The sequence below is a fragment of the Rhinopithecus bieti genome, unplaced genomic scaffold (assembly GCF_001698545.2).
Source record: "Rhinopithecus bieti isolate Rb0 unplaced genomic scaffold, ASM169854v2 scaffold_13351, whole genome shotgun sequence".
In the NCBI taxonomy this organism is placed as follows: domain Eukaryota; kingdom Metazoa; phylum Chordata; class Mammalia; order Primates; family Cercopithecidae; genus Rhinopithecus; species Rhinopithecus bieti.
Genome location: NW_016807514.1, coordinates 2,925,853 through 2,948,987, shown reverse-complemented (window position 1 = coordinate 2,948,987; position 23,135 = coordinate 2,925,853). Strand labels below are relative to the sequence as shown.

At 53.0% G+C, this 23,135-nt stretch overlaps 1 protein-coding gene across 1 annotated transcript in view; it reads right to left on the bottom strand.

The window, feature by feature from the left end:
- Window positions 1-21,383, bottom strand: part of MMEL1 (membrane metalloendopeptidase like 1) — a 40,551-nt gene extending 19,168 nt beyond the window's left edge. The window contains exons 1-5 of the mRNA XM_017882424.1: window positions 21,189-21,383; window positions 17,911-18,101; window positions 3,583-3,660; window positions 2,735-2,794; window positions 187-348 (exon numbers count right to left, since the gene is read on the bottom strand). Of these exons, the coding sequence (XP_017737913.1) occupies window positions 187-348; window positions 2,735-2,794; window positions 3,583-3,660; window positions 17,911-18,064 (454 nt within the window). The 5' untranslated portion in view covers window positions 18,065-18,101; window positions 21,189-21,383. The remainder of the gene's footprint in view (window positions 1-186; window positions 349-2,734; window positions 2,795-3,582; window positions 3,661-17,910; window positions 18,102-21,188) is intronic.
- Window positions 21,384-23,135: the final 1,752 nt, after the last annotated feature.

Genomic DNA, 23,135 nt, shown 5'->3' with positions numbered 1-23,135 from the left:
CCACACCCCTGGCAGTGCTCGGCGAGAGGCGGCCCTCCAGCTGCTGGGTCTTTATTCCCTCTCCTCTGTGCCCACCGGACCAAGAAGGAAGCAGAAACAGGGGCGAGACACAGCCAGGACCAACTTCTGGCCCAGTGCCGTCCTGTTCGGTGTCACCCCGCTGCGCCCCTGGCCATGCTCTGCCACCTTTGAGGATGACCTCCAGCTCATCGCGGAGGACGTCAAAGATGCTGTATCTTGAGTTGGTCTCAGGGATCACGTGACGCCGCAGCCAGCCTCCGCATGCAAACTGGTAGAAGTCGTCACATGGTTCCGTGGTCGGGTCCATGTTCTGGAGGATCCTGGCGGCTGCTCGTCCCCATGGTGTGAAGCAGGGAGAGGGGAGACAGAGAGAGTTGTGGACAGTCCAGAAGCCTGCCTCCCGGTTCCAAGAGACAGCTTGGTCCCTTGGGAAGGGGCTGCTGTCCATCCAGTTGCAGCTGTGTGCCCTGGGAGAGTTAACCACCCTCTCTGAGCTGCAGAGAGGGAATCCCCCAACCTGGATTCAGTGCTAGGGTTTTCACTTATTTATTTTTGGAGACAGAGTCTCACTCTGTGGCCCAGGCTGGAGTGCGGTGGCGTGATTACAGCTCACTGCAGCCTTGAACTTCTGGGCTTAAACGATCCTCTCACCTCAGCCTCCCGAGTAGCTGGGATCACAGATGTGTGCCACCTTGCCCGAATGCTTTTCAAAAAACATTTATTTGTAGAGACAGGGTCTCTCTGTGTTGCCCAGCTGGAACACTGTGTTGTTCCAGCACTGAGTCTGGAACTCCTGGGCTCAGGTGGCCCACCTCGGCCTCCAGAGTTGCTGGGAATTCAGGCATGAGTTGGCTGGGTTTTCACTTATTTTTTTATTTTATTTTTTTTGAGACAGAGTCTTGCTCTGTCGCCCCGGCTGGAGTGCAGTGGCCGGATCTCAGCTCACTGCAAGCCCCGCCTCCCGGGTTTACGCCATTCTCCTGCCTCAGTCTCCCGAGTAGCTGGGACTACAGGCGCCTGCTACCTCGCCCAGCTAGTTTTTTATATTTTAGTAGAGACGGGGTTTCACCGTGTTAGCCAGGATGGTCTCGATCTCCTGACCTTGTGATCCGCCCGTCTCGGCCTCCCAAAGTGCTGGGATTACAGGCTTGAGCCACCGCACCCGGCTGGGTTTTCACTTATTAACCACACGACCTTGAGCCCCAAACCCTCGGAGACTCATTTCCTTGTCTGTGAATCTGGGAACACCAGCAGTCTGACTTGCAGGCTGAGGCAATGGCTGAGACAGTGCCGGCTCACAGGAGGTGCTCAGCTGGTGGACCTGCCCTGTGAGGTGGGCCCAGCTCCTGGCTGTCAACCAGGGCCTTTCTGTCCCGACTCTGCCCCCTGCCCTCTTACTCATCCCCAGAGGGAGGGGCGTTTCTCACCACCATGGGGGTTTGTATTCTCCCAGAGGGGTTGGCTTTGCCGCAGCAACTCCGAATGTGCAGTGGACAGGGGATCCTCAGGCTTCCCACTGAAAGCTTTCAACTAGGGTAGCTGGGCTGCACCCCTGACCCAAGACCGTCCCTCAAATTCTTTTTTTTTTTTGAGACGTAGTCTCGCTTCTCTCGCCCAGCCTGTAGGTGCAGTGGCGGACTCAGCTCACATGCGCTCCGCCTCCGGGTTTAACGCATCTCTCCTGCCCTCCAGCCTCACCGAAGTGCTCGGAACTACAGGGCGCGCACCTCGCCCGGTAGTTTTTTGATTAATTTTTTAGTAGAGACGGATCAGGGTTTCACGGTATTAGACACAGGATGGTCGTCGATCTCTTGACTTGTGATCTGCACAGTACTCGGCCTCCCACAGTGCTGGGATTACAGGCTTGAGCCACCGCGGCCTGGCTCTTTTTTTTTTTTGGGGACAGAGTCTCACTCTTGTCGCCGCCCAGGCTGGAGTGCAGTGGCGCGATCTCAGCTCACTGCAAGCTCCACCTCCTGGGTTCCCGCCATTCTTCTGCCTCAGCCTCCCGAGTAGCTGGGACTACAGGTGCCTGCCACTACGCCCGGCTAATTTTTTTGTATTTTCAGTAGAGACAATGTTTCACCATGTCACCCAGGATGGTCTCGATCTCCTGACCTTGTGATCCACCCACCTCCCTAAGTGCTGGGATTACAGGTGAGAACCACCGTGCCCGGCCCCCTCAAATTCTGTCTGAGTTGGTTTTGGCCACTCCACCTCTGGGACTGGGGACCTCACAGAAGGCGTGACCACAGGCCCCCCAGCCCCCAGCACGGGCAGAAGAGTCACAGTCCAGAGCTTCTCCACTATTGGTGCTTTCGCAGCATGTTAACAGTTTTCATCATCTGCAAATAGTGGTGCCTGACTCCCAATTTTAAGACAAATTTCTGGTTGAAAATTTGAAGTAAGAAAGGGGCTATTCATTGAACCTTTCTTTCTATAAATGTGGACAAAAGCCGCTGGGGTTCTTGGGGGCGGGACGGCTGTTGCTACAGGGCCTGGCTGCTGGAGGCTGGGGACTGGGGGGCCCAGCGGGTGCCAGATGCCAGCAGAACACCAGCTCCCCCCACTCCACAGCGAGTCCGGCCCAGCCAGCTCTAAGGGCCCTGTTTTGGAGTTGCTCCCCTGGGCCTTGGGTGGGGGCCTGTGTCAGTGTTAGCCGGAAGCCCCCAGCCCTTGGGCAGGCTGTGGACGGCAAGGGGGCCAGGCTTACCTGCCATCACGCAGCCAGGGGTGGTGCAGATCTCGCTCACCTCTTGGGTGTCTGGGATCCCTGTGGGCAAGGAGCAGCCTGAGCACGGGGAGCCACAGAGAGGGTGGGGCAGGACTGGAGTGGGTGTGGGCGGGGCAAGGTCTAGTGGGTGTGGCATGGGGCTGGGCATAGACTGGGGTGGGCGGGGCAAGGTGAGGGTGGGTGGAGCATGGGCTGAAGCCAGTAGGGCAAGGCTAGGGTAACCAGGGCATAGGCTTGGGGGGGTGGTTGGGGCGTGGCCCTCCACCCCATCTTCCACCCCCATGGGTGGTCCAGCCTGGCTGCCCAAGTCCTCCCCAGGTGGCCCAGGCTTGAGGCCTTCAGTGATAGTGAGCTTCGTTTGTGCTTGACCCCTGGAGGGACCTGGGAGCCCCTTTACACCCTCTGCCTCCATGGACCCCCCACAGCCTCTCCAGGCCCCAAGGGCTGAAGCCAGCCATTCTGCCCTCCTGCCTTCTGCCCAGGCCACTCTCACCTGCTGCCAGGGCCAGCTCCTCCAGGCAGCCTGCCTTGCTGCCCCTCTCTGCATGCCCTGCCCCAGCCTGCCCCACCCCTGTGCCAGTCGGTGAAACTGAATGTGCCGAGATCATGCAGGAGCTGGGGCGGAGCATCCACAGTGCCCAGCAAGCCTCCTGTGTTCAGTGGGTGCACCCGGCTGAGGTCCTTGCCGCTGTCCTCTCCCCATGGCCCTCCTTCGGCATGTGAGGGTTGGGCAGAACCCAGCCTCTGCCCCTCCACGGAGTCCCCCCACCTTGGGAGGCCTGCACCCACCTGCCTGGGGTTGTTTTGGAAGGGAAGGCAAAGGCTACCTCGGGGTTTTCGTTTTACAAAGGTCCTCTCCTCCTGTAAGAAGCCCAGCCGGCTAGCAAGGGGTGACAGCTGCTTCCCTGAGGAGAAACACAGCGCTCAGCTGCAGCCTCCTGCCTGCACCTTCCTGGGGTGCTGGGGGCCTCCCTGGGGCAGCACGGCATTTTCCCACAGTGCTGGGTGCTGCAGCCCTACCTCTGTAGTGAGGGCTGGTCCCCAGGGCAGCGAGACAGGAGATCCACAGAGTTCACTGCAGGGGCCTGCTTCACTCTGTCTCCTGCTGGGCTTGAATGGGGGGCAGTTTGTCCTGCCTTGCCAGCCCCGCCCTTTAATTCTCCCTCCACGCATCCCAAGATCCCTGGTGTACCAGGGCCTAGAGGGGTCCTGAGATGGGCCCTTTCTCTTCCTGACAGCCTCCTCTACCTCAGGATCTTCCTGACCCTGGCCAGGCCCACACAAGGCGGCACGCTCCTGGAGTCCCACAGGGCAGGCTCATTTAGAGGGACAGGGCCCTTTCAGAGAGGGTGACTTCCCACTGACTAATGACCCTTGTCCCCCACCCCTCCACCCTCACTGTCCACTGAAGGTGCCAAGTCACCCTCCCTCCATCCCTCCACTGACTGCTCTGAGGGGCCTGCCTGGTCAAGGGGCTCCTGGGATGGCTGTCAACTGCCTGGAGAGAGATGTGGGAGAGGAGGGTGGGGTGGAGAGAAGAGGGGACCCCAGGTCCAGAGAGATGAAAAGCCAGGCCTGGCTACCCTCAGAGCTGGCTTGGGGCCGAATTTCCCCAGCAGTGAGGCAGGCACACAGAGGACTGAGTAGAAGGAAGGAACAGGGCTCATTCAGGTCAGGGCTGTTGTTAGGCCTGGAACCTGGCCTAGCCCTGGGCAGAGACTGCAGAGAGGGTGTTAGAAGCCACAAAAATATCAGCTCCTTGGGGGTCTGGCCATTCAAAAAGCCATTAACCCAACACTGGATGATGACTGAGCCAGGTCAGATGCTGGGCACTGGAGTTCAGATGTGAGCCCAACAGGGCCCAGCCCTCAAGGAGCCCTTGCCCGGTGGAAACAGGGAGAAAGTGCTGCGTACTGCACACATCAAGGCAAAGTGCTGACGGGCAAGGCTGAGCTTCAGAGCAAAGGAACCCCCGAGGCCAGCAACGGAAAGGAGGTGGTGAGTGTGAGCGGAAGACATGGCTGCTCTGTGGGGTTTGCCAATTGCGGTAACCCAGAGCCTATGGACCACAGATTGGACTGTGGACTCTAGAGGACCCCACCTCAGCAAAAGGGTGGATTTGAAGGACATCACCTCCAACCAAAGTGGTGACAAGGAGGGCAAGGGCTTTCCGCTTCTGATTAGGATGCGGAAAGTTGAAACTGATTGTGGCCCCCACCCCAGCCAGGAGAGCAAGCTGGAGAAGCTACAGCGTGGGCACTTTCAGAAACCCACGAGAGCTGAGGACGTGGAGAAACCAGCATGAGTCAAATTCCAGGGAGGAATGAGGCCTTCCCAGGAGAGGAGAGGAGAGGCCTGTGGCTGCTGTGCCTCTGGAGTCAAAGCATGAGGAGGGGCAGACACGCCAGGCAAGGCAGGCAAGGTCATTCAAGCATGGTGGCACATGTCAGTAGTTCCAGCTACTTGGGAGGCTGAGGTGGGAGGACTGCTTGAGCCTGGGAGGTGGAGGCTGCAGTGAGTTGAGATTGCACCACTGCACTCCAGCCTGGGAGACAGATTGAGACTGCCTCAAAAACAAAAACAGCCGGGCACGGTGGCTCAAGCCTGTAATCCCAGCACTTTGGGAAGCTGAGACGGGCGGATCACAAGGTCAGGAGATCGAGACCATCCTGGCTAACACGGTGAAACCCCGTCTCTACTAAAATACAAAAAACTAGCCGGGCGAGGTGGCGGGTGCCTGTAGTCCCAGCTACTCTGGAGGCTGAGGCAGGAGAATGGCGTAAACCCGGGAGGTGGAGCTTGCAGTGAGCTGAGATTTGGCCACTGCACTCCAGCCTGGGCGACAGAGCGAGACTCCGCCTCAAAAAAAAAAAGACAAAACAAAACAAACAAACTAACAAAAAGGCTACTGTCTGATTCCAATTACGTGACATTCTGGAAAAACAAAACTTTAGAGAGGAGAGATGTTAAATGTTAAATAGTGATTGCCAGGAGTTTGGGAAAACGGATGTTGAAAAGGTTGAACAGGTGAAGAACAAGGGACTCTTGGGGGCAAAAAGTGACAAATGGTGAATGCATTTGGCAGTGAAACTATTCTGTATAATACTGTGGTTGTGAATGGTGACTATTCTGTACAATACTGCGATGGTAAATAGTGAATGCATTTGTCAAAACCTGTAGAACTTTATAGCACAAAGAGTAAACCTTATTGTATGCAAATTTAAAAAATCATTTAGACTGTCAGGGGAATCCCAGGATGAAATGCAGAATCAGACTCAAGACAAATGTGTAAAACAATCTCACTGAAATGGATAGGGGAAGAAAGTGTTGACCTAAGTAACTTTAGAAATGAGTAGAGTCTATGAGACTAAAAGCAAAGGAAGCTGTACGTAAGTGCTGTAGTCTAGTTGATAAAGTTGTCCTTCATGGGATCCCAACTTAATTCTGAAACCACTACGCATGTATATTGGAATGGAAAAAGTGGATAGCAGGTGACTGGGCTTATTACTGTTGCAGTGAGAAGTCACAGACAAGGAAAGGAAGGAAGTTAGAATGGTTTATGTGGTGGTGGAGTAGAGTTGGAGACATCAGTGTGAACTCATTTTTAGCTTAATACAGATGCAGATGGTTGCACATATAAATATTTATAGATACGAGTATGTAGATGGGTTCAAGTATACATACATATTCCTTTGCTCTGCCAGGTGAGCTAGACTAGAAGGAACACCAATTGAGGAGTAGGACCCAGCTCTTGGTTTCTGTTTGTTTTTCAGATACCACATTATCCTAGTCTAAGGCTCCTTAGAAAAATGGTTGATTATACAACTGGGGTAGGAAACATACAAGATGAGCTTGGAGCATGCTGAAGTGTCAAAAAGTAAGAAAGTGCTCCCCCCAAAAAACTCACCCCAAATTCATGATAATGGGGATACAGCAGAGGGTCATAGAAGCAACTGACAACTCCCAATAGCCAGGGTTGGAACAATTTGAGCAATGCAATATAGTAGTGGATTATAATGCCAAGTATGAAAGAAATATCCACAAATCGTTGAGTAAATAAATAAATGAGGGAGAACAGACAAATCTCTCATACAGAAGAAGTCCAAATACTCTGCCTCTAAGGATGTGGAGCGTAACTCCCCACTCTTCAGGTGTGAGCTGCACACAGTGACTTCTTTTCAAAGACTGCACTATGAAAAAGAAGGGAAAAAAGTAACTTTCAGTGCAGAAACCAGTCATTACCTCCAGCCAGGCAATTAAGGTTAACATCAACAGTGATAAGTCATTGAAAGTGTGCACCTGTGACCTGTGGCCTTCCTCTGCAACATGTGCTACCCCAGCCTAATCATGAGAAAACCATTAGGCTAATTCCAACTGAGGGTCATTCCACTTCATCAGTAACCCTCAAGACTGTCAAGATCATAAGAAACAAAAACACAAACGAGAAAACAAAGAAAGTCTGAGAAACCATGACAGCCAAGAGGAGCCTGAGAAGATGTGGTGTTCTGGGTATGACCCTGGGATGGTAAGAGGACATGAGGAGAAACAGGGAAATCTGAATTGAATATGAACTTTAGTTAATAGTAATATTATCACTGTGGGTTCATTACTTGTGGCAAATGTATCATGTGCTAATGAAAGATGTTCATAATGGGGAGACTGAGGGTGGGGTATATAGGAATTTCTGTACTATTTTGCAATGCTTCTGTAAATCTAAAATTGTTCTAAATGTTTGAAATATTACTGAAGGAAACCTGAACAGAAGATCTCAGACCTGTAGGACAATGTTAAATGGCTTAACATATATATAACTAGAGACCCAGAGAACAATCTTTGAAGACATACTGACCAAGAAACATTAAGGTTGGCAAAAGATAGAAATCTACCCCAAGAAGGGCAGTGTACCCCAAACTGGGCAAATACAAAGAAAACCAAATCTACCCCAAGAAGGGCAGTGTATCCCAAACTGGGCAAATACAAAGAAAACCATACCCAGAAGTGTCGTAGTCAAACTGTGGAGGACTAAAGACAAAGAGAAATTCAGAATTACTAATTTCAAGACACATTCAGGCAGTCAGTGGGGCTGGGCATGGTGGCTCATGCCTGAATCCCAGCACTTTGGGAGGCTGAGGTAGGTGGATTGCTTGAGTCCAGGAGTTTGAGACCAGTCTGGGCAACATGGAGAAATCTCACCTCTATAAAAAAAATTACAAAACAAAAATTAGCGGAGCACAGTGGTGGACACCTGTGGTTCCAGCGATTTGGGAGGCTGAGGTGGGCAGATCACTTGAGGTCAGGAGTTTGAGACCAGCCTGGCCAACATGGTGAAACCCCATCTCTACTAAAAGTACAAAAATTAGCCAGGCGTGGTGGTGGGCGCCTATAATCCCAGCTTCTCAGGAGGCTGAGGCATGAGAATCGCTTGAATTCAGGAGGCAGACGTTGCAGTGATCTGAGATCGTGCCACTGCACTCCAGCCTGGGCTACAGAGTGAGACTCTATCTAAAAAAAAAAAAAAAAAAACAAAAAAAAAAATCAAAACAAGAACAAGGAACAATAAAAAATCAATTTGAAAAAGGATCCATTGTAAACTCTAGAAATGAAACCACGTAGTTGTTGAGATTTAAAAAAACAAAAACAACTATAAACCCAAAAGGCTGAGTCAAGCAACAGACATAACAGAAGAGAGATTTAATGAAATGAAGTATAGTTCTAAAGAACTGACCCAGAATGCAGGAGAAAGTCAAAGAGATGGAAAATATGAAAGAAAAGCTGAAAGACACGGAGGACAGTGGGAAAAATGGAGCAGATATCCAGTGGAAAATGGAAAAGGAGAGAAAAGGGAAGATGTGGGAGACACACTATCCGGGAAAACAACGGGTACAATTTTCCAACATTAATAAATGTTATCAGTGCTCAACTTCAGGAATCACAACAAATCCACAGCAGAATAAATAAAAATAATTTCACAGCTAGACAACGCATGGTAACAATCCAGAATACCCAAGACAAAGAGAACATGGCACAGGGAGAAAAGATCATTCACCCAACGGAGGAATGGCAGGTAGGCTGACAGCACTTTTCTCTGAAGCCACATCTGAACAGCAGCAAGGGGAGTCATAAGACATGAAAGCTAAACCTTCAAGATATTGGAGAAAATAACAACTCAGACTCGTTTAACCAATCAAACGATCACTGAAGGACAAGTGCTAAATAAAGTAATTTTCACATAGACAAGAGCCAAGAGTTTACTGCTGATAGATGATTTTCAAGCAGGGCTCCCCAGATTTGTCTGATCACAAGCAAGGCTTCAAATGCGTGTGGGATTCAGAGGTCTTACCCTACAAGATTCCTGGGTCTTACCCTGTTTGGGGCTTGTTATGGACTGACTTAATGTTTTGAAGCCCTAACCCCTATTTGGAGATAGGGCCTGTGAGGAGGTTTAAAATCAGCTCCATGGGCAGGGCCAGTGGGGGGCATAACCCAGTAAGGCTGGTGCCCTTATAAGAGGAGGAAGAAATGACAGAGCTCACTGTCTCTCTCCACCATGTGAGGACACAATAAGAAGGTGGCCATTTGGTAGACCAGCTTATTGAAGTGGGAAAACATTTTTAAACAATAAAATAATAATAATAATAAAAAGCATGTGGCCTGTGGGAAGAGAGTGTGAACCAAAAATAAACTAAGCTTTCCAAGTGACTGGTGGACCCTCCCTTTGGCCAAGGGCATTCCAAAGTTAACCTGAAAAATGAGTTCAGCCCATGCTGGGAAGTGGGGGTTGGACATGCCCCATTATACCCTCTTCCCTTTGGAATTCAGGCACAGCTGACCAGCATTCATCTTAAATCAGAGACATGCCAGGCATGGTGGCTCACACCTATAATCCCAGCACTTTGGGAGGCTGAGGCGGGAGGACTGCTTGAGCCCAGGAGTTCGAGACCAGCCGGGGCAACACAGTGAGACCCATCTCTACAAAAAATAGAAAAACCTAGCCAGGTGTGGTGGCATGTGCCTGTGGTCCCAGCTACTTGGGAGGCCGAGGTGGGAGGATCACTTGAGCCCAGGAGGTCGAGGCTGCAGTGAGCTGTGATTGTACCACTGCCCTCCAGCCTGAGTGACAGAATGAGGTCCTGTCTCAAAAACAAACAAAACCAGAGACTTTAAGACTGAGAGGACAGACTAAGTCCGATAAGAACTACAATCTATTTTCTCCAAAGCTTGCTACCTGGAGGCTTCACCTATGTAGTAAGGATCTTGGTCTCCACAACCCCTTATTTTAACCCAGACATTCCCTTCTACTGGTTCCAAGTCTTTAGATAAACTCTTCCAGCCTACTGCAGTCAGAAAACCTTTGAATCTACCTGTGACCTGGAAGCCCCTACTTGGAGTTGTTCCACCTTTCTGGACAGAACCAATGTACATTTTTTTTTGTTTTGTATTGGAGATGGAGTTTCACTCATGTTGCCCAGGCTGGGGTGCAATGGCACGATCTCCGCTCACTGCAACCTCCGCCTCCTGGGTTCAAGTGATTCTCCTGCCTCAGCTTCCCAAGTAGCTGGGATTACAGGCACCCACCATCAGGCCTGGCTAATTTTGTATTTTTAGTAGAGATGGGATTTCTCATGTTGGTCAGGCTGGTCTCGAGCTCCTGACCTCAGGTGATCCGCCTGCCTCGGCCTCCCAAAGCACTGGGATTACAGGTGTGAGCCACTGTGCCCAGCCATAGCTTACATGTATTGATGTATGTCTTATGTCTCCCTACAATGTATAAATCCAAAGCAGTCTAAACACCTAGGGCACATGTTCTCAGGACCCCCTGGGGCTGTGTTACGGACCATTGGTCACTCATATTTGGCTCACAATAAATCTCCGCAAATGTTTTACAGAGTTTGACTCTTTTCATTGACAAGAGGGTCTGATTCAGTTGGCATCTAGATCTTGGACTTCACAGCCCCCAGAACTATGAGAAGATACATTTCTGTTTTTTAGCCACCTAAGCATTTTGTGACTGTGGCCCAGGCAAACTGAGGGAGGGCCCAACATCTGGATTTGTAACAATTTCCCCAGGTGATTCCGATTATCAAGCAAATTTGGTCAACACTGTTTTAAACCAGTGCTTCCCAAACGTGAATGTGCAGATGAATCAGCTGGGGGTCTTGCTGAAATACCAACACTGGTCCTGCAGCCTTGGTTGGACCTTGAGTTTCTGCATTTCTAACAGGCTCCCGGGTGATGGCTGACACCACTGGTCTGTGGACCACACTGAGTAGGAGACTCCGAAGTATGTATTTCAGAAAGAAGAAAAAATTATTTAATAAGAACTGCCCAAGATGTAAGAAGAAAGATGCGTAACGGAATTCATGAGGATAGGGGAAGATCTGAGTTAACATTGACCATATTAAATAGTAATGTGGCTGATCTGTAGTAGGTAAAATGTAAGACAGAAACCAAATTCTCGGCTGGGCACGGTAGCTCACATCTGCCATCTCAGCACTTTGGGAAGCCAAGGTGGGTGGATCACCTGAGGTCAGGAGTTCGAGACCAGTCTGGCCAACATGGCAAAATCCCATCTCTACTAAAAATACAAAAATTATTTGGGGGTGGTGGTGGGCCCCAGTAATCCCAGCTACTCGGGAGGCTGAGGCAGGAGAATCGCTTGAATCTCGGGGGCGGAGGTTGCAGTGAGCCAAAATAGCGTCACTTCACTCCAGCCTGGGTGAAAGAGTGAAACTCCATCTCAAAAAAAAAAAAAAAAAAAAAAAAAAGGCCAGGTATGTTGGCTCACACCTGTAATCCCAGCACTTTGGAGGCCAAGGTGGGTGAGTCACGAGGTCAAGAGATCAAAGATCAAGATCATCCTGGCCAACATGGTGAAATCCTGTCTCTATCAAAAATACAAAAAATTAGCTGGGCATGATGACGGGCATCTGTAGTCCCAGCTACTCAGGAGGCTGAGGCAGGAGACTCCCTGGAACCCAGGAGGTGGAGGTTGCAGTGAACCGAGATCACACCACTGCACTCCAGACTAACAGAGCAAGACTCCATCTTAAAAAAAAAACAAAAAACAAAAAACAAACCAAGCTCTTAACAACAATGTGAACAGGGTGGGCAGTGCTGCGAAGAGTTAAACTGCTCTAAATGCTTGTATTGTCTGGAAGAAATAATGGAGATATTGATTAGTTTGATATTTAAGTTCAATATGCACATACAAATTTAAGGTAGAGAAGTTCTGTTTTTTGCCTAGGACATCAAAAGCTTCAATTGAATATCGTTTCCTTCTGTACAAGAAAAAGCCAAATAATCTACAAAAAGCACTTTTGGAGCCCATCCAAGACCTGAGGTCAAAGACAATAAGGGAAACAATTTCCAAGTGACAAGGCCCCCCAAGGAAAGGCCGGATGTGTAAATTGTTTCACTTTAGCCAAGACCTGAGAGTAAGAGACGTTCCGAGTGGCTCAGAAGAAATCAGCTCAAATTTTTCACACATTCTTACAGGCCAAGTGTGGGCTGCTACATGAGTTTGGAGCAGCTGGGAGCCTCCACCACGAAGAGGTTTTCACTCACTCCACGTTCTGTCCATGGCCTTTCCCAGATGCCTATGAGAAAGACTGGGGCGGGTCTCAGAAGGCTGGAGAGAGCCTCCCTTGGTGGCCCAGAGATGGAGGCAGGGACCTGCTTTGGCTGAGGCATGAAACTATGCTCGTCTGGCAGGGAGTAAAAGCTTTAAATCACTGAGGCAGGTGGAACCCCTCTTACGCCCAGGGACCAGGCAAATCCCCTGTTCCGTAGAAGGGTCAGGAGTAAAAATCCTCCCCCCATGGAAGGGCAGGAGATCCTTGTGGACCCAGAATCCTAGACTGACATCAAGCAGTGGTCTCCTGATGCTAGAGGAGGGGTGGGCAACTCAGGCACAAGGCAAAGCTTGGTTGACATGGGAATGGGGTAGGGATGCCAAGAGGCACACCCCCAGCCCCAGGTATACCAGGCCTGCCTAAGCCTGAGACTGGGCCACGGCACCAGAGAGCCCCCACCTCCAGCCTGAGCCTAGTACTGACCAGCAACAACAACCCACCACTCTCAGAAGGACCAGGGCATGGGGAGGACGACCTCTGTGTCATGGGCATCCAGGCTGCTGAAGGCCAAGGCTGGAGCAGGCAAGAGGAGAGAACCATCTCGTCCCCGGGCTGACTTCTCTAAGCGCAGGGAACAGGAGCTCATTGCTGGAGAAACGTGAGTCTGAGGTGCACTGAGGGTAAGAACAGCAGTAGAACCCCCAGCCAGCTAACTCCTAACCAAAGGAATTCAATCCCTCACACTCACGTGCTGACGGACGGGGTGTGCCTAATTCTGTACATCAGGAAACCCTCCTGCATATACCATTTTAAAAAGACCCAAATGGTGCAAAGTATTATTATGTAAAAATTTAAACACTGTTCATGAGGCTCCTGATTTTATGTTTTGACAAATATCGGAGTCTGCAAAGAAGTATCTCAGACCCTCCCCCAGCAGCGTATTGTGATGATGTTGGCGATAATACACAATATTACTAACGACAGCAATAGCTCTTACGTTCTTAACAGTGTGTTCCGAGCCTAGCGCAAATGCTTTTGTTCTCAGTCTCTACTTGTATTCGTCCATTCTCACACTGATAGAAAGAACTGTCTGAAACTGGGTAATTTATGAAGAAAAGAGGTTTCATTGACTCCCAGTTCCTTAGGCTGTATAGGAAGTGTGGCTAGGAGGCCTCAGGAAGCTTACAATCATGGCAGAAGGCAAGGGGGAAGCAAGCACATCTCACCATGGTGGAGCAGGGGAGAGAGAGCGTGAAGAGGGAGGAGCTGCACACTTTTGAACAACCAGATCTCGTGAGAACTCACTTACTATCATGAGAACTGCAAGATGGAATCTACCCCCATGATCTAATCACATCTCACCAGGCTTCTCCCCTGACACATGGGGATTACAATTTGACATGAGATTTGGGTGGGGATACAGAGGCAAACCATATCATTCTGCCCCTGGCCCCTCCCAAATCTCATATCCTTCTCACATTTTGCAACCAATCATGCCTTCCCAATAGTCCCGCAAAGTTTGAACTCATTCTGGCATTAACTCAAAATTCTAAACCCAAAGTTTCATCTGAGACAAGGTGTCTCAGACCTAATGGGCCTATTTGGATTTTGGAGGCAGCACATTCCTCATTTGGGTATGTTACTCCAGCCCATTTATCGAGTGACCCAAAACGCTGCCAGTTTTGAGTGGGGTCCAGAACAGAAGGCTCTGCAACAGGTCCAGGCTGCTGTGCAAGCTGCTCTGCCACTTGGGCCGTATGACCCAGCAGATCCAATGGTGCTTGAGGTGTCAGTGGCAGATAGGGATGCTGTTTGGAGCCTCTGGCAGGCCCCTCTAGGTGAAACACAGCGGAGGCCTCTAGGATTTTGGAGCAGGGCCCTGCCATCTTCTGCAGATAACTACTTTCATTTTGAGAGACAGCTCTTGGCCTGTTACTGGGTTTTGGTGGAAACGGAAGATTTGACTATGGGTCATCAAGTCACCCTGCGACCTGAATTGTCTATCATGAACTGGGTGCTTTCTGACCCACGTAACCATAAAGTGGCTCATGCACAGCAGCACTCCATCATCAAATGGAAGTGGTATATACGTGATCGGGCTTGAGCAGGTCCTGAAGGCACAAGTAAGTTATCTGAGGAAGTGGCTCAAATGCCCATGGTCTCCACTCCTGCACCCGCCTTCTCTCCCCAGCCTGCACAGATGGCCTCATGGGGAGTTCCCTATGACCAGTTGACAGAGGAAGAGAAGACTAGGCCCTGGTTCACAGATGGTTCTGCATGATATGCAGGTACACCTGACAGTGGATAGCTGTAGCACTCCAGCCCCTTTCCAGGACATCCCTGAAGGACAGTGGTGAAGGGAAGTCTTCCCAGTGGGCAGAACTTCAAGCAGCGTATCTCACTGTGCAATTTGCTTGGAAGGAGAAATGGCCAGTTGTGCAATTATGTACTGATTCATGGGCTTTAGCCAATGGTTTGGCTGGATGGTCAAGGGCTTAGAAGAAGCATGTTTGGAAACTGGTGACAAAGAAATTTGGGGAAGAGGTATGTGATGAAGCTATCAGAGTGGTCAAACACTGTGAGCCTGGGTGCTAACCATAATCCGATAATGCCTTCTCATGATCTAAACTGTGTGATAAAGAGAGAAGTGTTCACGGACCAGGTTTATACACATGAGGGGGCACTCTGGTCTGGGGGTTGGACTTTCTGTAAAAAGCCAGATGTAAATATTTGAGGCTTTGTGGGCCACATACATGCTCCATCTCACTTCTTCAACTTTGCTGTCCTAGCAGGAAAGTAGCCGTAGATAAACCCATAAACGAATGGGTCTGGCTGTGTTCCAATAAAACTTTATCTACAAAAACAAGCAAGGGGCTAGATTTGGTCTATGGGCCACAGTTTGCCAACCCCTGTACTAGAAAATGAATACAGTTGCTTCAGAGGAGTAGAATTCTGGGATGGACATGAGACTGTATTTCTCACTGTCATTTTTGTAAAAACATTTGATTGTATAAAAGAAAGTTTATAACTTAAAAAATAATTAAAAAATCGAAGATAACTGTCAAAAAGATAGAAATATAAAACTTCCCAGTTAGTTAAGGGAAAATAGAGGAAATATTAGGTTGATCCAAATCAAGGCAAGAAAAGAGAGAAAAAAAGCGTGAGCTGCAGAAAAGAAACAATAGGAAAAACATACATTTTAGTCATCCTGGTAATTATGAACCAACAAAATCCTCCAATTAAAAGATAGACAAAGCCCCAATCCAGCCACACACGATGGAAAGAGACACATCTAAAGCTAAGGAGATGAAAAGTTTCAAAGAAAAGCACGGGAAAATAGACAAAGCAAACGCTAATGAGCAGCTAACACTCACGTCTGGCGCAACAGGATTTCAGGCAAAAAGCCTTGTTAAGACAGAAACGGAGACTGCACCGTTACATGCAGTGAAAGATATATTAACTTCATATGTGTATCCTACTATAACATTTATTGAATTTATGAAACTAATTTTATAATTCAGACCTAAATTTGCATTCACATAGTAACATAACCTTAAATAGGTAAATTAGGTAAGATTTGAGGTAACTACAGGAAGGGTGATTCTTTAGTGCAAGATTTAGCACGTACACTTCAGTACATGATTTTAAGAAATCGTTCTCCCCATCTTTCAAAATCTTTCATTCTTTTGAGATCAAGAGAATGGAAAAAAAGCCAATATGTAGAAGACTTGATTGATCTAGTGGATGTATTAGACACTGTCACTCAGCGTTCGGTGACTGAGCCTGATTCACAGCGTGCAGGGTTATTTACAAAATTGGTCAAGTGTTAGCTCCAAAGCAAAGCAAATATCAAAGAAAGAACCACATAAATAATGGCATAAACCGTGGTTTCTGACAACACAATTAAGTTAGAAATCAATAATTTTAAAAAAGTAACTAAAAACTCATGTCTGGAAATTAAAAAAAATTTCTAAATGACTTATAAGTCAATGAAAAAGTCATAATGGAAATGAGAAAATACATAGAAATAAATGATAACTGCTTAGAAAACCTTCCAGAAACAATCCTGGACTGAGGCCAAGGTCAGCTGTGGGGTCATCCCTGTGGGGGCACAGGGGTCTTGACCCGGGAACAGAGGGCTCTGCCGCCCTGGAGCCAGGGCCCGTTTCCACACTGGAGCGGGTAGATGCAGGCTTTGCTGAGATCCATGGTACTGTGGGGCACTCCCAAGGCACCGGGCTGGGCAGGGAGGGTCTCTCCAGGAGGGGTGGGCTCAGGCCTCTTGGCATGACCCAGAAGAAGAGAAAGGCCCCTTCCTTCCCCACAGCTGGGGGTGTGTGAGGGGTCAACCCTGTTTTATGAAAGCCTAGAAAGCAGGTGTTTTGAGCCCTGCAGGCTCTGAACAGAGCTTTCCTTGGGCTCTGGGCTCTTCAGGGTGAGTGAGCCTTTCCCTCCCCCACTGCCCAGGGCCCATGGAGGTCGCAGGGCCCCTCTGTCCCAGGGGAAGACCCTAGAGGGCCAGGGGCGGCGGTCTGGGCAGCAGTCACCCTGCATACGGGCCCCTCCAGGCAGTCCCGGGTCGGGACGCCCTGCACATCCACAGGCAGCTCCCCGTTCTGCTTCACAGACACAGCCTCCCGCAGGGGTGGAGGGGTGGTCCCAGGCAGTGCGGAGGGCTCCAGACATGAGGGGACATTCTAGTAACACAGGCTTGGGGGACCGGTTGTTGGACCTGGGGTGCGAGGTCCGCCGTGAGCTCTGAGCCCGGTACCTGCCACCGCGGGTGCGCCCCGTGCACCTGCCCCGGGGGTGAGCATTGCTCCGGGATGTGTGCACGCTGCCCCGGCTCCGAGGGACCAGGGCTGTGCCTGCGGAGGGGCTGGCAGGGGCGGCTGGAGGGTACCCAGGTCTGCTGGTGCCTGGGAGGCCATGACCCGAGAGGGGAGAGCAAGAGCGGGACGGGTGTGGAGGCGGGGGCGGTGTTCCTGGGACAGCCCGAGGTCCCAGCGAGGAGCCGTGGTCACGCCTCTGTTTCCGTGGGACCCCAGCCTGGCCTCCTCCCGCCGTGGTCCCGTGACCTGACCCGGCCTTGAGCGGGCCGGGGGCGGCGGGACCCTCAGGTCTCTCCGCAAGATGGCAGCGGCGGAGGGAGGCAGCCAGGTGAGCCCGGCCGGCGGGAGGGACACGGAGGCCGGTGGTCCCTGGCCTGGGCTGTGCGGCCAGGCAAGGAGTGCGCGGGCGGAGGGGCGGGGGCCGGGTCTGTGCCCCCCACGGCCGGGAGTTCCGCGGCTGCTGAGGAGGCGGAGGCGGGCGGGTGCGGAGATGCAGCAGCAGCGTGCGCGAGTCCGGGCCGGGGCAGAGCTTTCTGGAAGGGGCCGCGGGCTCCCTGCAAGTCAGTGTCCCTCCCACCGCCTCAGAGTCCGTAGCTCGGCCCCGGGAGACCCTGGGTGCCCAGCGCAGACCCGACTGCCCCATCTGACGGGCGGGCTCGGGCCGGGGGCAGGCGGACCCTGTAGCAGGTGCAGCGGGCCGAGCGCAGAGAGCGGGCACGGGGACAGGCGGGGGCGGGGCACCCGCACTCACCTCTGCGGTCGGCGTAGAGGACACCCAAGGTCACCAGGGCAGCGGTCACCAGCAGCAGCAGCAGCAGCAGCCCCCCCTCCAGGAAGCCCGGGCGCTTCTGCCCGGCGTGGCCGGCGCTCTCCACCATCCCCACGGGGCCTTCGGACTTCCCCATCAGCAGGGCTCTGGACGGGAGAGCAACGCGGAGGAACCTGCAGGCCCAGGGCAGGGGAGAGGGGCGTGGAGCTCCCCGAGCCCAGCCCGAGGCTAGAAGGGCCAGATGCTGGCAGGGAGCGGGCGCTGGGTGCCTTTGGAACACTCTGTTCCCGTCTCCCTCTCCAAGCCCACAACCCTGGGTGACTGGGTCCCGGGACTTTCCACACTACCCCTGGGCCAGAGTCTCTGAGTGCATGGAGGTTCTAGGACTGGGATGCTCCCAGCTTGGGGTCCCAAGCTGGACCCAGGAGGCTCAGCTCCTCTGCAGTGGTGCCCACCTGGACTGCTCATGCTGGGGGTCTTTGAGCTATGGGCCTGAGCGCTAGGTCAGGGACGCTGTCCAGGAGGCCACTTGGGCTTCTGGGCTCCCAGCCCACCTTTCCTGTTGGAGCCCAGAAGCCAGTGATGGGTGAGACCAGAGCAGTAGGTACCCACACAGGCAGTGACTACGTGGGCCAGGAAGGGACCTGCAGGGCCAGGCAGCCTTGAGTGTCAGCCCTGGCAGCCACCTGGCTGGTGTGCAGCTCTGGTCGTCCCCTGACCTTGTTACTATGGAGGGGACACCACCTGGAGCCAGCCGGGCAGTGGGTAGCACTGAAAACACATGGCTGGGACAGGAGCTGTGTAGGGCAGGACGGGAGCTAGGCAGGAGGGTTGGGGGCAGCAGGACACTGATTCAGGAAGGCTTCCAAGTCCATGCATGCCTCAGATGTGCATGTGAGTATGCATGTGTGTGAGTGTGAACCTAGTGTACCACCATATGTGCATGAAGTGTGTGCATGTGGTTGGGTGTGGCATATGTATGGACTGTGTGTGTGGCATGTGTGCAATGTTCTGGTGTATGTACTGTATGACCCATGTGCACGTGTTTGGTCGTGTGCATGTGGCATGACTGTACATGAGTGTGGACACGTCGCTGCATGTGCTCTGTGCATGTGTGTGGTGGGTGCTCTCATGTGTGAGGGTACTCTCGTGTGTGCATTGTGTGGTTTTTGACTGTGTGTGCACGTGTGGTGCGGTGCTCCCGTGTGTGTGTGTTGCATATGGTGTGCAGTGGATAGGCCAATGTGTGTGTGTACTCTCGTCTGTGCATGTGGTGTGCCGTGTGTGCATGTGCTTTTGTTGTGTCAAGTGACTGTGACTGCGTGAGTATGCACGTGTGTGCGTGTACACTCGTGCATGCATGTCCATGATTGTGTGGATATGCACGTATGTGCGTGTACTCTCTCGTGTTCATGTGTGTCTCTGTGTGTGAGTGTGCACGTGCAGGCGTGTGCTCTCGTGTGTGCATGTGCATGATTGTGTGTGGATATGCACGTGCGTGTGTGTGCTCTGGTGTGTGGCTGTTCATGTGTGTGTGTGTGAGTGTGCACATATGTGAGCAGATGCATGGATATGCACATCCTTCGCCGGCACTCAGAGCCCTGCTAGGAAGCTGCCTGGCCCTGGAGAAGCGGTTGGGTGCTTTGTGCTTCCAGCACTTTCAGTCACCACACACAATCACACACCTGCTGTGCTGAGCCCCAGGCCTAACCCTGTACCAGGCAGGGCGGATAATGGGGGAGCAGCAAAAGGAAACCAGGCCCAGTCCTGCCTGCGGGAGGGTCAGGAACTGGCTGCTGAGACTGCCAGCACCTGGCTAAATGTGCTTCCACCCCCCTGTACCCCACCCACGCCCTTCTGTGGGCCTTGCCTGTGTTCTGTCCCTGACTCCCTGAGGGATTCTAGACATCCCTTAGCCTGTCTGGGCAACACCCTGCAAAGGTGGCATGGCCAGCTCATTTCGGCGACTCTTCCAGGGCTCCCTGACCTCTGGCTGTGTGAGGAGCTGGGACAGGGACCTGGACCTTGCTCCTCTCCTCCAGGTCCCTTGCTCCTTCCTTCCTGTCCCCTCAACCACCTCTCTCAGTCCCTGGCCCTGTGAACCACGGAGTTCATGCAGACGCTTCCTTTGACGGCCTCTGCTGTGCCCCTAGACACCTCTGTCCTGCCAGTGGCTGAAACTGAACTTGGAGTCATCTGCCTCCCTTGCCTGCCTCCACACCCCGCGCCAGTCCTCAGCCTCCAAACCCATCTCAGTTGGACCCTTTCTCATTCCTGCCACTCACTGCCTGTTCCAGGCCCTATCACCTCCCCTGAGGGGTCTGTCTCCCCCACTGATCCCCACCACAGGGCCCAGGGGCCTGTAACTAGAGTTAGAGGTCATCACTCCCTGGCCCCCTGGTAGCCAAACCCTTGGAGGAAGAGCCAGGCCTTGCCCTGATGGCAGGACCCTGTCTGGCCCTCCTCCCCCTCTCACTATGCCCTCCCCTACCCTCAGGCAGGTCCCCCCGGATTTCTCCCCTGACCCTCCCCACCCACTCAGGAGGTCCCCCAGATTCCTGCCAAGGTCCCCTTCCCAGTGGAGCCTCCCTTGGCCTGGTCTTGGGTTCAACTTGGGGAGCCTCATCCCCTCCTCTGCTCTGTGTCTCTCCAGGGACTCCTGGCTCCACCTCCACATCCCTTCGCTACTTCTTCAGCCCCCTGAGACCATCAGCTCCATGGATAGGGGCTCCCTCTGTGGGGGCCGCTTCGCCTAGACTGGCAACCCCACCCCAGAGACCTCGGTCAACATCTGTTGAGTGAATGAATGAATGATGAATGAATGGATCAATCATTTGGACAAGTCTGAGCTCGGCTTCCACGAACTTCTTACTTTGATCAGAATTAATGTATCTGCTCTTGCATCCTGAGTTCATTCTGTCCTGCAGGCGTCCACAGATGGCTCCATGTGCCCCAAAGGCACACACCAAATAAACACCTTCAAATTGAGCCGAGTACCCAGGGCAGGTGTGGAGTGTCTGCTGAGGCGAAGGCACTGCGGCTCCCTGGGGACACTATTGCCCTTTCCAGGTTACTATGGATGGGGGACAGCAGGTCCTTTGGGCAAGATAAACCATATGCCAGAGGGGGCTGCCTGCCTTGGCACAGGCGAGATGACACACAGGACACCCCATCCAGCCTCGTGAGAAACGGGCTGGGAGCTTGGAGAGGATTTCAAGGCCCAGGAAAGCAGGCCGGGCACCTCCTTCAGCACAACTCACCTTTGTTCACTCAGGAGTGGCCGTCACCCACAATCAGGCCCCTGGAGACTGGGTCCCAATGGCTTGGCGTTAGGGTGAGCTGGGCCAAGTGGGTGGATTTCCAGGGACCAGGATGGGAGAGCAGTGGCTTGGGGCTGGGTTGAGGCTGCCTGCAGGCTTCCGAGCCTCCTTTGTGATGCAGGCGTGGGCTCCCTGGAGGCGGTGACTCCTGCCTCAGAGTCAGGAGGTTCCACTGGGAGTGTTGTGGGGGGGAGGGGCCAAAGGCAGCTTCTTGGCACCCGGGCTGCCCTGCCTCATGGGTGCCCTTCTCAGGGTCTCTGGCCCCTGCCTCCCAAGCCGCCCTCCTTCCTTGCTTCTGTCTCTTGACCTTTCAGTCCAAAGGGGCCCCAGGGGCTGCTGAGAGGAAGGCCAGGCCCTTCTCCCACTCCACATGCTCTGCTCTGCCCCTAACCACCCGGTGAGGGGGTTGCAAAGGCCTCACCCTCGGTGTTCTTTCTCTGCAATCTCCAAGGAGGATGGTGGGTTCTGGGGACCTTGCCAAGGTGCAAAGGGAAGGGGTGGTCCTGAAGGGGGTGGGCGCCGGCTGCCAGGAGGGTCCCATGCAGAGAAACTAGCCTGGGCTTAGCTGCTTTCCGCTGCCTACAGAAAACCTGTGAGGTTCAGACCTCGAGCTACAGAGGGCAGGCAGCCCTGGCTGGGGAGCTGGCGCTGGCAGAGAGCTGTGTGGCTTGTGGGGGGTCCTCAGTGATCAGAGTGTGAGCCCTGCACCCAGCCCTGCTTGCGGACAGGGATTCTGGGCAGAGCAGGCTCTTTCTGATTCTCCAGGCCTGATGAGATTCCTAGCTTCTGTGTCCGAATCCCCAGAACCAGTCCTCCTGCCCGGGCCTTGGGGATGTGTCAGGGCATCTGGGCGGGGCTGGGCCACAGAGCTAGGGGTCCCATGGCAAACCGCTCCTCATGGCCGCCCCGGCCAGATCGCCCACACTGGGTGCTGTTGGAAGCTTTGTCTATGGCCCTTTAGGTTGGCCAGGCCCTGGGAGGAGAAAGGCTTTGAGCTGCAGCCAGGCTGGGATCAGATCCCAGACACCACCCTGAGCCGGGGAGGTCTCTCCCTGGCGCCTGCTGGCTGTCCTGGCAGCCCCCTGCCATCCAGCCCCGCAACCAGTCCAGGAGTCTGGCCTCAGGCTGCCTGGGCTGCTGGCCCAAATGGAAACAACGTCAAGGCCAGCCAAGCAAGAAGCTGGGACCACCCTTTCTGGGGAGCTGGGAGTGGGCCAGGGTCCAGCCTGGCTGGAGGCTCCTGCCCTGGGGAGAGGCCAGAGCCCTTCCAAGCCCACCTGCCTGACAGCCCTGGTGCCAGCAGGCCCTTTCTGGATGTCACAGTGTTCTTGTCTCTAAGGTACAAAGCCACAGAGGGAGAAACAGACGCAGGAGTCTGGCCTGTTCTCAGCAGGGGCTCCCTGGACTCTGAACCCCCCAAGGTTGGCCATGTGCATGCTCCTCCTTCCCCAGCCCGAGGCCTGCCCAGCCCAGCAGCCCCCAGCCTGGCCCAAGACCACCTGGTGACCTGGGTTGCCAAACTTGGGACCCCTTATTCCCGGGTTCTCCCTGCTTCTAGGTGACAGCAGGAGGTTCGGATCCTAGCCTAGCACCTGCCAGACAAGAGAAACTGGGAAAAGAGGCTATAGGCCAAGGAGGCTGCAGACCCCAGACCTACCCCAGTCACTGGACACTCACAGACTTGCACGTGCCCAGGGCAGTGCAAACCCAGACCCCCAAAACACCTACACAGATTACTCTCCCCCGAGACACCCACACAGACCATCCCCAAACACCCGCACAGGCCGTCCCCCCAAACACCCACACAGACCATCCTCCCAAACACCCATACAGACCGTACCCCCAAACACCCGCACAGACTGTCCCCCCAAGCACCCACACAGACCA